General features: G+C 49.8%; 1 protein-coding gene across 1 annotated transcript in view; it reads left to right on the top strand.

Annotated features, from left to right (window-relative positions):
• The window catches only part of LOC119395110 (slit homolog 1 protein-like), an 81,355-nt gene that overhangs the window by 41,829 nt on the left and 16,604 nt on the right, over window positions 1-22,922 (top strand). Inside the window, exons 11-13 of the mRNA XM_049416090.1 lie at window positions 7,483-7,680; window positions 10,799-11,051; window positions 12,362-12,449. Of these exons, the coding sequence (XP_049272047.1) occupies window positions 7,483-7,680; window positions 10,799-11,051; window positions 12,362-12,449 (539 nt within the window). The remainder of the gene's footprint in view (window positions 1-7,482; window positions 7,681-10,798; window positions 11,052-12,361; window positions 12,450-22,922) is intronic.

The raw sequence follows: 22,922 nt of genomic DNA, 5'->3' as shown, positions 1-22,922 counted from the left end.
GTTTGCTGCACGGCACGATCACACGAAAGGGGTCACGCAACTTGCTACGGTCGATGAGATGACAACCTTCGTCGACGCTTGTAGTCGCTTGTTATGTACGCAAGGTGCAAGGAACGATTTCCTTTTTCCGAACGTGGTCGAAGGCTTCGCACAATCCTCTCTGCACTTTCATTGGGGTGCTATGCTGGTTGTTATAAAAGGCTTCGATTTCAATAACTCGGTAACGCTAGGTTTCCAAACGATACAAGAAGTTTATTTACATATCTGCAACTGTTAGAAGCTAAAAAACGGTCCTTCATCTATCGTTGCTTGAACTCTTCACTCTTCGGCCGCCGGCTCCCCCGCGCCGGCCACCCTCTCCTCCGCTCTCCTTCTTGTTAGCGGCACCGTCCGGTCCAGCAAGGGGGGACATCATCCCTTTGCCAGAACATATACGCAGGGGTCCCAATAACCCAACCTCTACCGTGGGAACGCAAGTGTCGGTCAGACACTCCCCGACGGTTCGGGTGAAAGGGAAGATCTTTAACAATGGTTTCTGAGTGCCGGCCACCTCGCCGAGGTGGCCGGCCCTCAGAAACCACTCCTCCAGAAGCCAATGAAAGTCGCTCAGTGATGCCGCCGGAGTATTTTCGGCATGAGCACCGGAGTATAATCAGGGAACGGGCGTCCTTTTCCTCCCTCCATCGCCCGCGGGAGGACAGCGGCGGTGAATGAACGTATATATTCCGGTACATTCCGATGTGCTCGAGTTGGGAGAGGTCACTGGAGTTAGGTTACCACAAGTCCTCACAGCTGGGTATAATTTCGTTTACAGTGTAGGCCCACTTTAGTCTATTCTGAAAATACAAACACCATCATATGGCGGGAGAGCACCTGAACGAACCAATGGATTCTATTAGTTGGAGCGTAGACTCACAACTGTACCAACCTGCAATTCGATGTCATCGCGGCGCTGACCAGTATGACTACCACATAGCCGCACAATGTATCTAGCATCCACACATGCATCCCCTCACATGCATCCCTAGAACACTGGTGCCTGCTCTACGACCACACACGCCTTGATGTTTAATAATATGAGAAGCGGCGCTTCCGGCTGAATCCAGGCGGGAGGAATATGTTTCTGCTCAGGCATTCCGAGTTGTAAGAGCGCATGTTTTTTTTTCCGGGGCCGTGCAGCGTAGGGTTGGAAAAAGGTTTCCACAGCCCGCTTCATTCTGATGTTCAGTCGAAAACTTGCGCCATCCCCAAGATTTCAGGACATGTACACATTGCGCCATACCCCGGTGGCGGCCGGGCGCCCCGCCTTAACTGAAAGGGAAGCACACAAAAATGATATCTCACCAAAGAAAGATGATCTCAAGAACGACTCTCGCTTTCAGGTGCTAGGGGACCACTGGAATTGTAATAGCGTGCCAGAAAGCGCCTGCCTTCCCAGGTGATTTGAAGATTTTACAACAAAAGCTATGAGAGCTATTCCAATTGAGACCCGTTTTGTTCACTTTCAACTTCGATTGTAAAGCACAGAAATGAGGTTTGAAAAAGAACTCCCGGTTTTAGATTAGGCGAGAAGCGTCTCCTTTCAAATGATACGCAACATTATAGTGTAGCTATAGCCATGCAACTTCCTCGGCTGTTTTAGTCGGTATTGTTCGTGTTGCTTCCATAGCCCGCATCTAGTCTACATTTGTATCGGGGTGTGTCGGAACAGCTCGCGGTGCTGACAAAGTTTATCGACACAATTCTCCGGAGTGTGTGCGGGAGAGCGAGAAGAATAGGGTGCTTGAATGCCTCAATGAGTCCGCCTCGCCACGGGCATCGCTCGCAATTTTAGCTTTTGAAGTGCCATCTGGTGGCGGCTTGCTGAACTACGTCGAGAGATTGTGGGATACGTCGTCTGCTGCCGGTTTCCGGTTCGAGGCAAACAGACGGCGAAGCGCTCCGCCGTAGGCCTCTGATTGTTCGGCATTCTCGCACGCGGCATTATCCTACTGCAAAATCATGGTCGGCTGCTCCAACTGGAACATTGAAGGCAAACGTAAATAGCAATCTTACCCATGTATTTTGTGCAAGCGTTATATCGAGAACAGAATTCTCGCGCAGACGCAACTAGCAAACACACACCTAAGAAAGACGGCGACCTTTCTTTTCTTAAAGTGACCGTGTTTGCGCGTTTTTATTGTTAGCACCCGGGTTTTTTTTCTTTCTGTCCTTTTTTGGCTTGGTTCTGTTCCTCTGCATATATATATATATATATATATATATATATATATATATATATATATATATATATATGAATTTTAGTTGGAAGACTGCGCTGCGGTCTTTGTCTTGTCCTCTCGCTTGTGTTTTATCTAGTGTTTGCGCTCAATACAAGTAATCATGACATGCTCCAATTTGCCCAACTAGCAACGTTGTTAGGATCTTTACAATGACGCTTCTCACGTGCAGCAACGTGTTGTGCAATAAAACTGTTCTTTGCATCGACTAATCTGCTAGCAAAACAGTTACAGTATAGCCGCGAGCAGCAGAAATGCATTGCATATCGTTAATATACAGCAAAAATGTCATGGTTTGGGCGGTTCTCATCATCGCAGTCACGTTTAACCAAAACACAAAATCATCTTCTAAAGCGCAGACATCGCTGAAACGTGTGTGAGAAAGATTTTTTTTATGGAGCAGAAAAAAATAATCATATCTGAGGTTTTACGTCCCAAAACCACGACATGATTTGAGACACGCCGTAGTGGAGGGCTCCAGAAATTTCGACGATCTGGTAGGGATGTGCGAATATTCGAGTTCGAATTCGAATCGAATAGTGCCTAATCGATTAATTCGATTCGACTTTCGAACAGTTAGTATTCGAAGTTTCGAATATTTCGACGGGTATTTAAAACGCGACAAAGGGCAACGGTGAAACTTGGTTAGGGTGGAGTGGCTAAAACTAATGCTAACGTTGTTACATTAGGCCTTTTGCTGAAACTTTCACCGACATCCTGGTTCAAAAGCGAGCGCATGATGATCTAAAAGGAGAATATATTGTTGCACGAAGAAAGCAGGCACACGAGTGCAGAGTTGGAGTATTTTGAAATAAATGCAGCTGGTGCCCAAGCGTCGGTAATAGGCGTCGTGTGCCTCTAACCTGAGCCAGCTTCCTCGTTCTTTTCACCGCGGCAATATCATTTCCGCATGTAGAAGAACACACGAGAAAACTGTCAAGCCCTTCACAACTTCGTTCCCGAAGCGAAGGCACGGACTTCTTGCGTAGCTCGGTAGCGTACGCCGCAAGCGCCGTAAAACGTCCTGACTTTGGCCTGCGAAACCCTCAGTCATTGGCTTTGCATGTAAAAATTTGTTCACGCAGGCTGTCGCCACTCCCGCACTGAGCCACTCGTTGAGAAACTCCAATTGATCGTTCCGGCACGCAGTTATAACGCTGCTGGGAACGAGTGCCTGAAGATTTTTGGGCCCGGAGCGCCCATGGCGATGAAGCGCAACAATAGCGTTGTCACATGAGCCATGTTACGCGACCACGGGGAAAAAAACTAGCTACCGTACCCCCCTCTGTTTGTCGTTTGGAGGCTAGGAATGGCGATGCTGACTGGAATGGCGGCTTTCTATCAACATGCTTGCGCGCCGATAAAAGCTGAAAGAAAAGCCACTCCCGAACAAGTGCGCAATAAAACTGTCGGCACGCCGTATAGCGTCCCTGATTTTCTCCTTTGTGTTGCCGTAGCCGATGCTACACACTTCGTATAAATATACTATTTGATATTCAATTCGATATTAGATATTTTTGGCCACTATTCCGCACTATTCGATTCGAATTCGCTTCGACGTGAAATTTTACTATTCGCACGCCCCTACCATCTGGTGTTCTTTAACATACACTGACATCGCACAGTACACAAGCCTCTAGCATCTCGCCTCCATCGAAATGCGACCGCCGCGGCCGGTATCAAACCCGCGACCTTCGGGTCAGGATCCTGTCCCGAGTAAAGGGGCGCGGGGCGCGTGCCGGACGGCGGAATGCGTCAATGGCGTGCGTGGATGTTATGTCATGTCACGTTATCTCGGAAGCGCTTGTAATGTGGAATGGATTTGAGAGAGAAAGAGAGGCGGGAGACCGTGGCGTCACGGCAAACACACTTTATCGAACACAGCACTGCAAACAAAATTAACACCCCAAAAATTCACCGCACTTAGTAATACATGCGAAAATGAGACGCTAGAGTGCAATCACTAACATCAAAATCATTCGAGCTATGCTCAGCTCACCCTAACTCGAGCGTCTGGCCACCATGGCGTCTCAATCTGTCGCTCTATGAATCGAACGTTACCCCGCCACGGTGGTCTAGTGGTCATGGTGCTCGACTGCTGACCCGAAGGTCGCGGGATCGAATCCCGGCCGCGGCGGCTGCGTTTTCGATGGAGGAGGAAATGCTTGAGGCCCGTGTACTTAGATTTAGGTGCACGTTAAGGAACCCCAGGTGGGCGAAATTTCCGGAGCCCTCCACTACGGCGTCTCTCATAATCATATCGTGCTTTTGGGACGTTAAACCCCAGATATTATTATTACTATTATGAATCGAACGTTCTTACTGCGGATTTTTCGCTGCCTCGATTCGGTTCCAAAGTCGACGCTCTGTGCCGTCGTCGCAGCTCCTGTCGACGTCTTAGAGTCGGCGTCGTTTATCCACCGCCGCGCTGGTCGTCCTCATCTCTGACCCTCCGGTCTTTCGTCGATAACGTCGGTCTCGTCCAATTAGGCCTAACCCACGGCCTATCCTCAGTGCCACTGGCTCGAACTGTCGACGTGGCTCTCCGGTGATTGCCGGTGCGTTTGCGTCGTGTTGTCGAGCTGGGGTAGTGCCGCAGGTGCCTCGAGAACTGCTGCAATGAGGCTGCCGCAAACCCGGGAAGCCTCGCTCGGTAGGCACCAAGGTCGACGGCCACCCTCCCGGGACTCACGCAACGCTGCCCCCAGAACTGGGCCCTGCTGTTCCAGTCACGGGCGCGACGCTGGCTTGCACCACCTTGCTCTTCGCCAACTCCACCGAACAATGACCATCTCTTCTTCTGGCGTCTGTTACCTCAGCTCGGGTCGCGTGGCACGCGTCTTTCTCCGGCCAATGGCGTGCGTGGACGGGGCGGGAGTGCACATCATCGGGTACTTTTCCGTGCCGCGAACACCATCGACGCATTCCGCCGTCCGGCACGCGCCCCGTGCTCCTTTACTCATGACAGAGCCGAGCGCCATAACCACTGCTTCACCGCGGCGGACGGAGCGAAAAAAAATCACAGCATATCCACGTGGTGAATGATGATGAGTGGGGCGAAGCGAACTCGCGCTGCAGCACGGCGATGGCATTGGCGCGAGCGTGGTCCTTCTTGATGGAAGATATTCTGACTAGATTGTTTGAGAACCACAATCTGTTGCACACACCGCAACTATGGCCGAAACTGTTATCAAGGAAGTCCCGCTGGAAGCGCGCGTCGGCGCCTTCGGGCAGAGCCCGCCTGATGCGTTTTGCAGCCGCTTCACGTGCTCGCACAGCCTCGGGCTCTGCCTGCCGGCACGCGCGCTTTCTCGCCGCTTCACGGTCCTTCACATTTTGAAGATCCGATTCGCGCCGCAGCCGTGCAGCTTCGGCCTCGCGGGCTCGAACGGCGGGATCTTCGCGCCGCAGCCGTGCAACTTGTCGAACAGCTTCGGCCTCGCGCGCTCGAATGGCGGGGTCTTCGCGCTGCAGCCGTGCAGCTTGTCGAGCAGCTTCGGCCTCGCGGGCTCGAACGGTGGGGTCTTCTCGCCGCAGCCCTGCAGCTTGTCGAGGAGCTTCGTCTTCGCGGGCTCGAACGGCGGGGTCTTCTCGCCGCAGCCATGCAGCTTGTCGAGCAGCTTCGGCTTCGCGGGCTCGAACGGGGGAATCTGCTTCGCGGCGTCGACGTGCAGCTTCGGCCTCGCGGTCCTCAGGGTTCTGTCAGGATTCTGTCAGGATTCTGTCTGCGAGGGCGCTGCCGCCGCCTTCCGTGCCCTCCGTTCTGCAGCATTGTCTTCCATCTGGGGACTCCGAGCTAAAGAGAAAGCGTGCCAAGAGGGAGCCTCATGGCGCGTTAGTTCTGAAATGTTGTCTTCGGGTGTCGTTGAAAACACGAGACGTAGTAAAGAAGAAAGAACGCCACACAGGTGAACACGCACGAGAGTGTCACTCCTCAACGTCGTCGTCTTCTTCTACTGCATACCAGAACGCGCGCAGTAAAGAAGAAAGAACGCCACACAGGCGAACACGCACGAGAGTCTCACTCGTCAACGTCGTCTTTCTTCTTCTACTTCATACCAGAACGCGCGCTTCTCACGAGCTAGAGGTGGCTACTACAACGCTACAAACAAAGGGAGGATGGACAGACCCACGGCATAAGGAGAATCGTCCCTAAAAAAAAAGTCGCCCGCATCTTCCCACGGGGGGAACTCGAGTAAATGCGTCGCAGAGTGGTGGGGGCATCGCGTGAATGTTGCGTAATTTTGTATGGTTTGGGAATGCTTAATTGTTACACGATGCGCACACCAAGTACGACTTTGAACGGCTCCAGCGTGCACTAAGTTCCGGGTCCGCAGCTCGCTTCAAACGCTTGCGTTCAGCGTCGTATGCTCGTCTCTTCGCAGCCTTGTCTTCTGCGTTGCTTGCTGTTGTTGACGCCGACGACGGTGAGGGTGGGGTAACGTTGCCTTCAACGAGTGGTGGGACGCTCATTGAAGGTACTGTTGCTTCCATCGCATCTACTCGAGTCAAGCAAAGCGTCAAGTCAAGCGAAAGCCAAGTAAAGACGCCCTTGACTGAATTCCGAACGCGCGCTCCGCGGCTTCTATACACACCGCCCGCGTTCGAGGGATAGGAGGGAGGGACGGAGAGGAGGGAGAGAAGAGGCTTGCTGGCGGCACGAGACGAGCCGAGCATGCGCAGTGGGGATGTGGACGGCGCCGCCGACGCCGCAGGTGCGACTAAGAAATGCTCCGCATTTAAAAAAAACCTGTGCGTGCTGCTGCTCATCCGCGTGGTATGTCGAACCGGAAGCCGCCGCATCCCATAGTTCCCTGTGATTGCCTATTTTACGGGTCACCTATTCCTGGTCATGCCACCGCAGGACAGTCAAATGTTCGATACTTAATTTTGCTTGTGAAACAGAAGGATTTAAGTCTACTGAGCTTGTGTGGAAAGTGTTGCTTTTCTTTATAGTCTTCATTTAGTACCTTGTGTAAAAGAAGTGCACAAGCTTTCACGCATGTTAAAATAAACCCGCCAAGCACGTTAAGGCGGTCTAGAAATACTGAAAGTATTTTCTGAGGTTTCAGTTTCAACAAATTTTACGTTTGCTTTTTTATACAAGGATGCAGTGATGGTTGGAATAAAAGGAGCTGTGCACTGAATAAAAGTGCCATTGGATCCTATGTATCTTTGACGAGCAACAGGTGCTGAATTCTAGACGAACCGACGGCGGCATTGGATCCCGAGACGCGGCGCAGCATATGGACCTTGCTAAAAAAGCTACGTGGCAAAGCCAGCATACTGCTCTCCACGCACGACATGGAAGAGGCTGATGTTCTGGCCGATCGGATCATCGTTATGTACAGCGGCAGTATCGTCTGCTGGGGATCGCCCAGCTTTCTCAAGAACGCGTGTGGTGAGTGGCCTATTCAGCAATTTTCATCAGCTGAAGAAATGTCCAACTGCTCAAATATTGCCACTATTTGTTGTAGCGAGTTCCTTGCTTAGATATCTCTTGAGGATCGTCAGTTTCATTTCTATGGAGCAGTTCGTCAAATACCTAGATAATGGATAGCGTCTATTCAAAATGCAAGGAGTAAGACGATGACAAATAGGAACCTCCTGACTATTTGCTATTCGACTTCTTTGTTACTTATCCTTTCAATAACCATTTAGTACATCAGGGTGCTTGTATACATTGCGCCCAGCATTATTGTTTTTAAAACGCACTGCGGCGCCTGGTAACTTCTTTATCGTTACGTACATTATCACTGAGTAGATATATATTGTCACGTGGTCGTGACGTCGACGAAGACAGCAGTCGGCGTTTGCAGGATGAAACTGTTTATTTGGCCTAACTTGTGGCCGGAAAATGAGAACTGGAACTACAGCAATATACGCTGTACAATGATAGCGGCGAACAGGGCGTCGTTCGTCGATCAACTGACAAGCAGTCAAGCGCGTCGGCTTTTATACAGGCGCTATCGAACTTTCCAGCGATATCGCTGGTGGCGGCGTAATCTCTAGACAAGCTGGAACATTCGCGTGCGGGGCGCAATCTTAACAAACCGATCTACTACAATCGCGACGCTTCTAGAACACTACTTCGCCGACAGCGTCGAGCGTTGATAACCGTCTCTGCCGGTCAAACCCGAATACATCAAAACAAGACAAGAAGTGGGCGTGGCATTGCCCCCCTCTGAAAAAGCATCGTCCCGATGCTTGTGAAAGAACATAGAAGAGAAAAAAAAACAAGTGCATACACAAATAAATCACAGTAACAAAGGAAAAAAATAGAGTCCCCAGGCTCGCTAACGCGCAAAATACGGCTTAAGGCGCACGACATGGACGACTTCAGGTCGCGCACGGCGCCGCTGAGAGTTCGTAATGCCGTCAGGGACAACCTCATAGTCGAGTGCGCCGAGGCGTCGAAGTACCCTGTACGGTCCGAAGTATCGTCGAAGAAGCTTCTCACTAAGTCCTCGTCGGCGTATTGGCGTCCATACCCATACACGGTCACCGGGTTGGTATTCCATGTGGCGTCGTCGAAGGTTGTAGCGGCGGCTGTCAGTCGTCTGCTGGTTCTTGATCCGTAGGCGGGCGAGCTGTCGTGCTTCTTCGGCGCGCTGTAGGTAGGTGGTCACGTCGATGTTTTCCTCGTCGGTCACGTTTGGTAGCATGGCGTCGAGCGTCGTTGCCGGGCTCCGTCCGTAGACCAACTTGTACGGCGTCATCTGCGTCGTTTCCTGTACGGCCGTGTTGTACGCGAAGGTCACGTACGGAAGGATGGCGTCCCACGTCTTGTGTTCGACGTCGACGTACATGGCCAGCATGTCGGCGATGGTCTCTACTTGAGGTTGCGACGAAGGTAGAATTTTTCGCAGCTCTTCTTGCACGATTGCTCGAATCGTCTCACGCAGGTCGACGGGTCCTAGGGCTTGAACGTCGGCGTAGCTTGTAGCCGAGAAGCTGCGGTTGTATTGCCGCGTTCGCATCTCAAGCGTTTTCTCGATCGTGGAAGCCTCCGATGCAAATTCAGTGACCGTCTTCGGCGGGTTCCTTATCAATCCAGCGAAGAGTTCCTGTTTGACACCCCGCATGAGGAACCTCACTTTCTTCTCTTCGGGCATACTTGGGTCGGCGTGTCGAAACAGGCGATTCATCTCTTCCGTGTAGATGGCAATATTTTCGTTGGGCAGCTGCACACGGGTCTCCAGCATAGCCGCGGCCCGTTCCTTGCGGACCACGCTCGTGAACGTGCTTAGGAACGTCGTCCGAAAGAGATCCCATGTTTGTAGGGCGGATTCTCGGTTCTCGAACCACGTCCTCGCGGCGTCTTCTAGGTAGAAGTACACGTGGCGCAGCTTGTCCTCGCAGTTCCGGTTATTAAATGTTGAGACCCTTTCGAAGGTCTCGAGCCAGGTCTCGGGGTCTTCACATGGCGAACCACGGAACGTCGGCGGCTCCCTGGGTGGCTGCATCACGACCGTTGTAGGTGGCAGGGGGTCTGTCATCGTCTCGGCGGTCGATGTGACGGTCTTCGGCTGCCTGGCGTTTTCGGGAAGGAGTCCGTACTCTGGTTGTAGTCCCTTCTGCCGGCGGCTGGTTCGAGGATCCGGGTTGTCCTTAGAGTCGTCTTCTTCGCGGCTTGGGCTTGGGTCAGCGCCCCGCGGTGGCGTCCGGATCATGAAGCAGCACCTCCACCAGATGTCACGTGGTCGTGACGTCGACGAAGACAGCAGTCGGCGTTTGCAGGATGAAACTGTTTATTTGGCCTAACTTGTGGCCGGAAAATGAGAACTGGAACTACAGCAATATACGCTGTACAATGATAGCGGCGAACAGGGCGTCGTTCGTCGATCAACTGACAAGCAGTCAAGCGCGTCGGCTTTTATACAGGCGCTATCGAACTTTCCAGCGATATCGCTGGTGGCGGCGTAATCTCTAGACAAAGCTGGAACATTCGCGTGCGGGGCGCAATCTTAACAAACCGATCTACTACAATCGCGACGCTTCTAGAACACTACTTCGCCGACAGCGTCGAGCGTTGATAACCGTCCCTGCCGGTCAAACCCGAATACATCAAAACAAGACAAGAAGTGGGCGTGGCAATATGATATAAACGAATGAACCACGAATGTTCGCACATGTCAATGATATGTTTACTTTATCAGTCATCAATTACCGACGCGTTCTTTATTATAATTCTAGCTCAGTAATGCGGTTTATTGCTACATGACCATGCAAATAAAATATACCGTTTATTGTAGTTAAAAACAGTGCCAAAAGCATGCGTAATCAGTATATCTCGTGCATTTTAAAATTTCGCATAGCTGTAGGCGCGAGGACATCTGTTGTTAATGGCTTCTAGGAAAAAACTGACCGTAAACTATTAATTGCGAGCCATGGTTGGATGTGCAACCTTTTATCATTGTTCCGTTGTCTTTTTTATGCGTCCAAAATACGAACGAAATGCATCATGACAGTTTGTCTGCTTGTTCAGAGAGTCAAACTTAGCACGCCGTATACTGCAGGTATTGGCTACAAGCTACGCATTCAAAAGGAACAGAAGGTCTTCAAGGCTGATGCAGTCCTCGCTGTCGTGAAAAATACTGTACCTCAAGCGACTGTTGAGGAAGAGAAAGACAATGAAGCGATAGTCGCTCTAAACACCATGGAACGAGGCAGCTTTCCGGCTATGTTCCGGCAGCTTGAAGACGGGAGCAAAAGACTTGGCATTCAAAGCATGGGAGTGTCGGTGGCAACGATGCAGGATGCCTATATAAAGTAAGTCGAGTATCTAGGCCTGGATCACCTTTGCTTTGTATCTAGACACTTTCTGACACTTTAGCTATTCGGTCACCACAACTTCCGTGAAGTGGGCGCCTTTTCACAGTACCTATACAAGTACAGCGTTTCATATTTAGAGCCCCACATGGGCGTGTGCGTGAGCAGGTGTGTCGTGTGCGGCGTCACCGCAGATCCGAGCCAAAAATGGGGGGGAAGCCGAGGTTCGACCCCCCCCCCCTCTATGCCTAGCCATGCGCAGCTTTCCGTGCTTGGGAAAAAGGGGATCCTGGGGGTTGAGCCGATGCTGCGTGCTTAATCCTTTAAGGCCCCTTGGAAGAGGCAACAAACCCCTTTGGCCACCGCTTCACGTAGACGGCACCCCTAGGCTGACCCACCCTGGGGAAATGGGCAGTCGCTTTTTCCTGTCTCTCTTTCCCCTCACATCTTCGTCTTATCCTCACACTTTTCATCTCTCCTGTCTCGTCCTCTCTCCTGTTTATTCAAATTTTCCAGGTGGCAAGGGTTAGCTAGGTATACAGTGTCCAACCTTCAAGTGTTAACCTTGTGTTCAAGGTGAACACTGACTTCAAGTGTTCTGCCTTGTAGCGTCGCCTTCTTGGGCTCGGTGGTCTGTGGTCACCATCACCGCCGAATAGCAAAGGCTTCATATGACAAACCCAACTGCCTGATCGCCTCCTCGAAAGGCGCACACCGATGAAATCATAAACACTTTCGAAACCAAAGCAATCCTTCCCAGAGCACCATTTTGTGCACAGCTAGAACGAAAACGGGGCAGTCAGTGCAATTTCATCTTTCATTGTGTCGAAAACTTTCACGAAAGCAATTGACCCAGGGTACAGAGTAGCAAAAAAATGGGAAGCGGTGATCTGCTTCTCCAAGTCGTGAGAACGTTCAATATGACTAGCAATCAAATCCCGTAACGTTTGGGAATATTCCGGTTTAAGTGGGCCCACACAGGTCAATGAAAACAGCGCGTGGTGTCACCTCTGGCGATGACCTTCTCGAACTAACTGAAAGTGAATTACTGGAAGGATGGCAAGACGAGAACGTAGTGCGGATCCAAAGAATAATGATAAGGCGAGACAATAAACAAACCCAAACCAAGCACATAAAACGTAGCACGTAAAACCGAATTCGTAAATCGTCACAGTCACACCGAAGATTGACACGGCACACTAGCAAATTTGCTGCCTTTCGGAAATTCAGCAGGAGGCATCCGAGGCTAGCACTGAAGCCCAGCTGCGCAGAACTTCGCACATATGAAGGCGGAGTAATCAAACACGCAGGGCGGACGCGTATAGAAGTGACAGTGGACCACCCACTGCACTCGACTTCTTCCTGGTGTACAAGGGACAGGTCATCCTGGCATTAAAGGCAAGCGAGCAACTCGGTCTGATTGCTTGCATACACTCAGTGCCTCGTTCAAGATCCTAAGAAATTGTCAACAAGTTACATCACCTCTTCGCCGGTACGGGTTGTGCCAAACGCGCCAACAAGATGGTCCTCAGCGAGGGGACCGTACCAGTGGTCCAACCAAATCGACGTGTAAACTGACTCTCCACAAACCACCCAAAGAAAAACTAGAGCGCATGGAATGGGGCCATATCGCCACAGAAGTCGACGATCCGACAGATTGGGTGAGTCCAGTTGAAATTATTCGGAAAAAGGATGGGAAGCTACGTATTTGCATAGACCCAAGAAAACTAAACCAATGTCTAAAACGAGAGCAGTACGAGATGCCTAGGCGTGAGAACATAGAAGATGAGCTGTCTGGCGCGATGGTGTTCTCCCCCTTCTTACGCGAGACATGACACGGAAGTGTGATATGAACAAAAAGCATGTCGTTATTGCGGCGGCTTTTATGTGCCGGCCAGAACGAGAAAGGGTACGCACCCTCACCGCACAACCATATCTTGAGGGGGCGGGTTTGACACGAGGCGCACGCTGGGCCACACACGGTACAATTACATTCGGAACCAGCCTCCTACCCGAATTCGTTGAAACCAGTTACTCTAAGCACCGCAGAACCTATATACCAAATGCCCGTCGATGTTTTAAGCGTCAGCGCTATGGACATGGGTCACAATGCTGCAGAAAGCGCGCTACTTGCACAAAAGCGCATCCAGTGGACACTCGTTCGGCACCTGCACTTCAGCAGCCCGCAGTGCGACCTGTGAAGAGGACCACCCCGCCTACTCATACTCGTGCCCTCGTGAAAAAAGGATAAGCAAATAATAGAACTCAAAGTTAAATTCAGTCTGTCGATCCAAGAGGCGCGCAAGCTTTTTGCTCTGCATAACCAGTCGTCTACACCGATATGATGCTCCGTGGCATCGCGCCAGGTCTTCCGTCGCCCGAAAGAGTCACACGGAGTGTGACTGTGGTCGCGCCATCAGCGCCCCCGGCTGGAGCAGACTGCGCTGTCCCGCTCCCTGCCAAAGAGGGCCAGAAGACTCCTATACATGCGGAACCTGCGGCCGCAGCTTGTGCAGTTAGGCCCGAAGCCACCCGAACGTACCTCCTCAGCAGGCGCCATCCTCCACCTTAGAAGAGGTCATGGATACAAGCAGCACAACTCCGGTGTCTCAGACGCCAAATGAACGGCGCAGGTAATTAGAGTGCGCGAAAGAAAAAATCCCGCACAACAGGGCCTGGAAAGTGCTCTGTAACGTAAGGCAAAAATTTCTGTACATACAACACCGTATTGTATTAAGATTGGTACAAAACTCGTACAGTGAAACGTCAGAGGACTGCATAGAAACCTCGACAATGTCCAAGAACTTTTACACGAACATTAAACCAAAAGCGCTGTGTGTACAAGAAACCCGCTGAAACTACAAACACACCAACTTTATACTTCATTGCGTCATTTTCCGAAGGGACCAGGATGATGCTGTGACGTGATATGGTGGTGTGGTCGTTACAGTTATGGAAGGAATAGCGTGTACGCCCCACTTTAAACGACCCTGGAGGCAAGGGCCGTTCAGCAGTTCTTCAAAATAAATTCATCGCAATTTGCACTTTTTACAAAAATCTGCATCACCACCTGCATAAACATGAATTCCAGCCCTTAATAGATGAACTACCAGATGTTTTTATGCTGCTTAACGATCTCAATACACAAACACTCTATGTAGTGACAACTGCAATGAGTGAGGTCGCGTAATAGAACAGCTCCTTTTTTGTTCTACCGCGTGTCTCGTGAATAAGAAAGAGCCAACATATTATAGCCTCGCAAACAAATACTACTCAACCACAGGTCTCAGTATTACACCTACATCACTTGTATCCCTACCTTAATAGAAATTTACCGATAATCCTTAAGGAAGTGACCACTTTCCAATAGTTATGAGCACACCAATAACGTATGAATGTTCACCACAGGTTCCCAGATGGCAGATGGACACAAAGCTGATTGGGAACAATTTCTAAAACTTACCCGCTTAAGTTGGGTTGTCATGTGTGCCTTATGCATAGATGCAGCTGTAGATTACTTTGAAGCTTTTCTGATAGATGCTACAACCAAGTGTATACCACAAGCAAGTGGAGTGTCTGGAAACAACGTGTCGCATGGTGGAACTATTAAGGCCGAAATGTGCTCAAGAAGCAAAACAAAACATGGAGGTTGCTTCGGGACACGCCGACAGCGGATAATCTTAACAATTTTAAAAACAAAAGTCTAAAGGGAGGAGAATGCGCCGACAGGGTAGAAGGGAGGTTGGCAGAAGTTTTTATCAGGGATCACGTCATATGCAAAAGAGGGTAAATTTTGTAACAGGGCTGATATGGTAGCATGACGACAAACATACACCGTTAACACGCAAAGGATAGGTTGGAAGACAAAGCGGACTTTCTTGGCGCGCACTTGAAACAGGTGGCCAGCTCGTCGCACTACTCGGAGGCTGGCCGACGGTACAAAACAAGAATAGAAAAACGGAAACTAGAAAACAAATCAACTAAATACGAGGCATACAACGAAACCTTCTGATTAGCTGGGCTATGGGCATCGCTAAACTGCGGCAATATGTCCGCGCCAGGTTCTGACCGCGTAGTATATGAACTAGTCCCGTGACTAGTTACAGGATGTTGCATGATTTTAGTCACGTGAATATGGTTACCAATGTTACATGAGTATAGTCACGTGACCAGCAGTTGTGTTTTTGGCAGTAATATGTCACGTGACTATCGGTTACGTTGTTTTGGCAGGAACGTGCCACGCCACTAGCTCTTACGTGAGGTTATGTGATTTTAGACGCATGACTGGTTGTTGCGTGGTTTATGCCGGGAACATGTCACGTGACTAGCTGTTACGTGATGCTGCGATATTAGTGACGTGACTAGTATGTTACGCAATGTTGCGTGATTTTTATTCGCGTGATTAGTTGCGTGGTGTACATCATTTTAGTCATGTGACTAGTTACGTGAAGTTACGTCAGTTGTAGCCACGTGACTGTTGTTACGTGATGTTACTGATTTTAGTCACGTTCGTAAATGTTACGTGATGCTGCGTGATTTTAGTAGCGGGACTACGTTAGTTTTGATACGTGATGTTACGCGATTTTAGTCCCGTGACGAGTTGTTACGTGGTGTTACATGATTTTCAGTCTCGCTACAGGCGCGCCCATTATACTTATTGTTTTCTACGCCGGATAAATCGGCGCACGTGTTGCCGGGGCGAAGCAGAACTAGAAGAGGACGGAGCGAGCGCGTACCGGTTCACGATGATGATAATAACTAAAAGGTTAAAGAGCTCTGCTCTTGAAATTATTCGACCATCTCTACATCGGTAAGCGCCCCAAGATGTCGGCGTTACCTCACAAAGGAGCTGCTTTCTCTCTCTGAAGGGGTCGTTTCCGCATAAATTTTGGGAGCGCAATCGGTGTCAAGGCGGACTAGAGTCTTCAGGTGCCCGACGAGTCGCACAGCTGCGTGTGAATGTATTGAGGCGCTGTTTACACGGATACCGTATTTTCTGCCTTGTAACTAGCCCTTACATAGAGCGCGCAACCCTGAACTGCAAACCTCGGAAAAATTAAACCAGAAAAATAATCCGCGCGTATCGCCGCGAAACCGTCTTCATTGTGTTATCGTAAGTAGTGCCGTGATGCCAACTTGCGCATCGACGTACGCACAGAAAATAAGGCAAATTCTTTAAAAGGGTTATGGCTAATTATGCGATATATCGAATAAATTTCAGTTTTTGATCGAATTCGATATTTACAGGATTGACTCTACTTTTTTCTGCTTCAGTATTTTGGAGCGCAGTGTATTTTGTAGATGCCAACGAAGTGCTTTGTAAAAAACTGGAGCGGCCTCACAGTCTCTACGGTGCTCAATATATATTTTGCGAGGAAGGTGGAATGGTAAGAAGGTTCTTGATACTGTGTCATATTAAGGAGCGCCAAATATATTGTTGGAAGCCAGGACGAACAACAAAGAATGCTCCATCAAGGCGACGCGACCACGATCGGGATAGCGCTGACGTTGTTCCTGTTCCACCATTTTGGCCGAAGCTGCTTTTCCTTGGGTACATTTTGTAAATGCATCACTTTCTTTTTCAATATTCTCATCCTCGTGACGATATTATTGTAATACATTTTAAATTCGCCTCATCATTAGTGCATACCGAACTTCAAGACACCTTGTCCATAGAAATTCATGTACACTTCCTCGCTGTCATGACCTCACAGCAAAAACGTACAAGCGATTAGACATGACTTCCCACAACAATATTTGCAGAATCGCTCTTCAGTGCGCGATAGAGCTGTTTTCTCGTGCATTCATACATTTTCTACTCGCGTTCACATTGAAAGAATTTTAGCTCATTCTGCGTACATGTTGTTACTGATCGTATTTCGTTGTTGACGATAATTTTCTAGCCATGTATACTGAAATGTGGCCTGCTGGCTTTAGACAATTTACTCCTCATGCAGAGACCCTTCAACCGATGCATGAACGGCGCAATTACTGAATGAACAGATAAATAGGTTGCTAATATCGCGTAAGAAACGTATTAAGTAATATCCCTTTCATGTTTTTTTGCACTATTTCACCAGAATATACAAAGAATGGGTTGGCGGACAAAAAAATGAGCCTTTGCCAGACAAAGGTAAGCCCGGCGGATTTCTTGAGTTATGTGTTCTGCGCCATATTTTTTTAAGAAAAATAAGCCTAGAAAGACACGCTTAACAGTTTAATTTTTCGTTGTCATCACTATCATCACAGTGGCACACGCCTTGAGGAAATTTGAATGCCACTTCCTATTTTCTCGTCCGCCTCGGTGGTACAGTGGTTACGGTACTCGGCTGCAGAGACGATGGTCGCTGGTTCGATTCCAGCCGCGGCGGTCGCACTTTGATGGAGGCGAAATGCTAGAGACACATGTACTGGTCAATGCCAGTATACGTTAAAGTACACCAGATGGCCGAAATTTTCGGAGCCTTCCACTACGGCGTGCCTCATATTCATATTGCCACGCACGTGTATTGTCTGATTTTGATGTATTCGTGTTTTATCCACAAAAATTGTTGTCTATGCTTGGCGTAGACCACGTTGTGATGCGTCGAAAGCTTCGCGATTGCTTGAGCTTATTCTGCTAAGATTAAACGCAGCACGTGAGCAGTCAAGTTTATGCGAGAAATTACGCGAGCACTAGTGAAAAGGTTGAATGTTCGATGTCGCGTGTATAAACGCCAACCCACTTCAGCGCAGTTCAGTTCACTCGATGGCCGACGCTGTTCTCGGCACCGATGGGTTCCTTCCCTTTCTAGCGACTTCCGTCGAACTTTGGCGGGTCCTCCGGGGAAGACGTGAATGAGTGGCTGAAGAAATACAAGAGGGCGCGCAGAAACAATGGCCGGCACTCAGCACAGCAGCCCAGTCATGTAGAATTTCCACAAACTAACGCAGCTCTTATGTGGTATGAGAACCACGAAGACATGTTCACATCTTGGACTCGTTTGTTGTGGAAGTACAAACGTGCTTCGGTGACTCAAAGGCGAAGAAGTGGGCGGAGCAGACAATGGCTAAGTGGGCAGAGCTTCCAGGGGACACGTGTACCACATACATTGAAGACATTTTGAAGCTGTGCAACATAACGGATGCCAGGACGCTGAAAAGGATAAGGCTGGACGCATTCTGAAGGGGATATAGGAAGATGTGTACTATTTCCTAATTGGAAAAGAGAGCCTGACTTTCGTGGCCGACGTGATGCAGCGTTGTCGCACATTTTAGACGCTAAGGATGCGTCGGATAGGGCCGAAATTTGACCCTCTCTCTATCGTCTTAACGGTGGCTAGAGTCGACACAATGAACGCTCACTGACCTCGCGTCGACAATACGGCACATTTTAAGGAAGAATCGCTTCGATATCAGCAAATCTCTTATGGCCCGAGCGACTTTTAAGACCGCTCTGTAACAGACAGAGAACGCGCACGAACTCCGGCCACTCTGGCGCTTCATTGCAACCGTCAGTTAATTCAGCCAATTTCAAATAATGCAGAAGCGCACGGCGATCTGACTTCCTCTATAGGCCATCCTTCAATGACGAACGACGTTTGCGGCCACCTCGTTTTTCTCAAAGAATGTCAGCTGGCTACTGTGCGCGTAAAATAGCGCTACTACCATCCCATTGCTTCACAGAAGACTGATTATTCTAAACAGCCGCGGGTGTCTCGACCTCTTCCGGTGTGCTGCAGGTGTGGAGTCCTGGGTCCCATTTCACGTTTTCGCAACTACCGCCATTCATACCAACGAGAGCCCTTGCCCATGGCTACCCAGTATTTTGACCGCACGTTCTCTATGCCACGGTCACCAAGAACACCTGCCGGTTTACGCTACCCGTCACCAGTCGCTGGTCGAAGCTTGACTCCACCGCCAGCTGCACGTGCTCGACGATCCCCATCGCCACGGCGTCGCACCCAATTACCACTGCCGGAAAACAACTCGGTGCGGCCAATGTGGGTGAGGCCACAGGATACCAGGCACTATCGACAGATATACTTCCGTCAGTGTTTATTATCAAGAACATGGTTCATGTACTTGCTGATGGCGTATACACTATGGCACTTGTGGATAGACGCGCGACTAATTGTGTAGTGAGTGTAAATTTTAAGAGCCTTCTTGGACCTAAGGCGACGTTTTGTCTGAGCCATGGTGTGGCATTCTGTAATGGGACTGGCTACGCGGTGTGTCCTGTGGTAGTTAGTACTGCTGACATGTCCTCGTGCGGCAAAGTGTTTCCCCTTAGAATTTGCTGGTATTACGCGATACACGCATGACGTTATTTTGGGAATGAATTTTTTGCGCAGTGTGGGGAAACCGTTGAGTGCAGAAGTGGGCACCTTTCCGTGCACGGTGGTTTCCGAGGTGCGCTCTTGGAGAATTCATTCCGTTATGAATACACATTATTTGTCTTCGAGGACGTGGTCTTTCCTTCATTGTCTGCCATGTACGTTCCATTGACGTGTTCTAGTAAGGACCTTGCCATTTTCGACGCCCCACTCGAACCAATTGAATTGGCCAGTGTGAAAAAGAACACTTTAGTTCTCCAATGTGTGGTGTCTGTAGTTAACGGATGCAGAGGTGTGTGGGCATGCATTGTTGCCTGGTGGCATGAAACTTGCTGTACTCAAACCCGAATCCTCTACGATGCTGGCTGCTATCGACGTTGCGGAGGAGAACGGATATATAGCTTCTCAACGTTCAGAGTATTCACAACTGCTAAAAATGGTTCGCTTCGGTAAGTCATTTGGCCAAAACGAACGTAACAGCCTCCTCAACGTAATCTCCAAGCGCTCTAAGGTGTTCGTCTTCTCAAAAAGCAGCCAAATGCCTTCCATTCTAGCGTCCCGCATACGTGACGGAATCAACACCGCGTCGGGGCAGCCCATACGGCAGAACCTTAGACAGTGCCACCAGCAGAGCACTAAAGTATCAACGAGGAAGCCCAAGGGGTGCTAACGAAAGCAGTAATGCAAAAATCGGTGATTCCCTGGGCCGCACCAGTCATTCTTGTCAAGAAGAAGTATGGTAGGTCGAGATACTGCGTAGACTGTCGCCGACTGAATTCCGTCACCAAAAGCGATGTTTATCTGCTGCCGCGTATTGATGACACCATATACTGTTTACATTCCACTTCCTATTTTTCTTCCCTTATTTTAAGATCACGGCATTGGCAAATTTCGATGCACGCCGCTGGGAAGAAAAAAATTACAGCATATCCACGGGTGAATGATGAAGAGCTTCGGTGAAGCTCCTGAAGCAATCATGGCCTTGGGATTCGCTTCTCGTTGAGCCCCCTCCGCAGCGGCGTCCTTGGCGCGCACCGTCACGGGATCCGCCTGGCTGCCGCCAAGCGAGCGCCCGCCGCTGCGCATCGTCCATGCTCCGCCAACGATCCGACACGTACGACGACGATCCAGGAGAATGAGAGAGGCGCTCGCTCCCCGCGCAGCAGCCAATCGGAGAGCAGCGGCACTTCCAGCGCCATCTAGTGTCGATTCACGCAAGCGCCATATTGCACACAATTCTATTGGACCAACGCCATCTAGGAAATGAGACGAGAAATGGTGATGACGACACAGATTGTGTACAGCGCCATCTAGAATATCGTCCCTGAACTGCAGTTTGTATGTACTTCTATGAGACAGCGCCATCTATTGCATCATACGGGAGATCCGTTTACGCTGAACAACGGAGACGTGACAAGGTTAGACTAAGAGGAGCTACGCCCCTAAAAAAAGCAGTCTAGGAAAGGTGTTTCAAGTCCACCAACGTGAAACCTGTGGAGGGGCGAAGCATCCAGTGTGCGCCGGTACTTCCAACAGCAAAATCACTGCTAATGGGCAATGAGGGACAGAAGAAAATTTAGACACGGAGACCCGCAGTCAGTTTTTAGTTAACGTGCACGCTGCGAATCTTTATTTTTCAGTTACACACAAGAGGAACCTCCCAGCGGCACTACATTGCAGGTCAAGGTCCAGTGCCTGTATATGTGGGGTGGCCGGTGAGCAGTTGTACAGCGCGAGCAGTCGGTTTTTCCAAGAAATTCGCTAGCAGACGCTGCATTCGCCGGCGTTGCCTCTCGCGGGCGAGGGCGCGTTCTCGTTCCTCGCGAGCTGGTAGCTCAGCGTTCATCACAGAAAGAGCGTTTCCATAATCAACGCGCGCCGTTCGGTCTCTTTCGCCACAAGGCCAGCGCTGAGGCTGTGGCGCCCTCTTTTCCGCTCCCGCAAATGGACTGGAAACGACAATGCAAGCAAGCAAATGGGTCGCGACGATGCACGCGGCGACAGCAGACGACCATGCACCGCCGACAAGCCGAGACCCAAAGGTGCTTCGCCCCTAAAACGGCATTCGTTACCCCGGACCGGCTGTACAAGTTCAACGTGATTCCGTTCGGATTGTGCCGTTCGCCTGCGGCATTTGAAATATTCATAAATATTATTCTGTGAGGTTAGAAAAGGCAGAATTGTATGTGCTACCTTGATGACGTCCAAATTTCTGAACGCACATTTCAGAGGCGCAACACTCGTCTAGATATAGATGCGAAGCATCTTATGGCGGAGTTCAACGGTGGTGGGGGTGGTGGTGGTGGTGCGTGGCGTGACCACACTACTGCGCATGCGCAAACCCTGTCCACACACCTCCTATCCACTCCCACTCAGCCATCTTCCCTCCCCCTCTATAACGCGGGCTCGACATGCCGAAACGCTGCTCCGCATCGCCTCATGGTCCCCTTTAGCGGGAGATGGTGTGATTTTTTTGTGCTCGATTGTATTGAAAAAGATGAGATTGTATTGAATAAAAAAGTGCCATTTTTCTCGGTGCCAACTTCAGTGTTAGGCCATCTCACCGATAAAGATGGCATTACACCTGGCCTACAGAAAACAGCAAAACAGCAGCCGTTGCGTCATTCGAACCGCCTAAACCTGTGAAACAGTTTCGTAGCTACGTAGGGCTGTGCTCATACTTCCGGCTGTTCATACCCGGGTTCGCGGATATCTGTCATCCCGTCACTAATTATCTACGCAAGAACACTCCGTATCAGTGGACCCTTGCATGTGATGCCGGTTTTTCCCAGCTGATGTTTCTGCTAATTACACAGCCAATGCTCAGGCACTTCGACCATTCGTCTCCAAAAGAGATTCACGAAGACGGAAATGTCGTCGGCATCAGTGCCGTTCTCGTTCAGCGATCTGGTAACAAAGAACATGTTGAAACTTACGAGATGTACCAAATGCTAACACTCTTAAGTTCCTTGTCGTGACATTACAGTTTTGGGATAACCATGTCTTGGTTTTATGAGCCCAGGAGCAGGAAGCCATTGTTGCAGTAAAGGGGCCCATTGCACGTATGCGGCTTTTGAATTCCTTAAAAAAATTGTGCTTTCACCTCATGCAGAATAGCTTTGAGCAACAGGTTTCACGGCTGCAGGCAGCAGGTTACACACTAGGACTCGTTACAGCTGTCGATGAATCGCTTTTTCGGGAATTAAAGAAAATTCAGCCCTTAAAAATACTTCACTGCTGCAGCAGAGAGATACTGTTATTCCTTACATCCACGGCGTAGCACACAAGCTTAAGAAGATTGGAAATAGGTTGACGTAAGGGTTATCATGTCTGCTCCAGAGAAACTGTCAAAACTGTGTAGTGAAACTTGCTCTGTTCAGAAAGAAGTGTTCTAAGATTAACCCCCGCGATGACTATGTTCCCTGCGCACAGTCTGTTCTTTATATAATACCCGTGTCAGGTGGCCGCGCATACGTTGGCAAACCGAAAGGTTTATCAACGAGCGGGTAAAAGAGTACAATAATAATGTGCAGAAATGTGCGGATGGTCACCTGGC

The sequence above is a fragment of the Rhipicephalus sanguineus genome, chromosome 5 (assembly GCF_013339695.2).
Source record: "Rhipicephalus sanguineus isolate Rsan-2018 chromosome 5, BIME_Rsan_1.4, whole genome shotgun sequence".
Classification (NCBI taxonomy): Eukaryota; Metazoa; Arthropoda; class Arachnida; order Ixodida; family Ixodidae; genus Rhipicephalus; species Rhipicephalus sanguineus.
The sequence above is the reverse complement of the archived record's forward strand: the minus strand, read 5'-3'. Positions and strand labels throughout refer to the sequence as shown.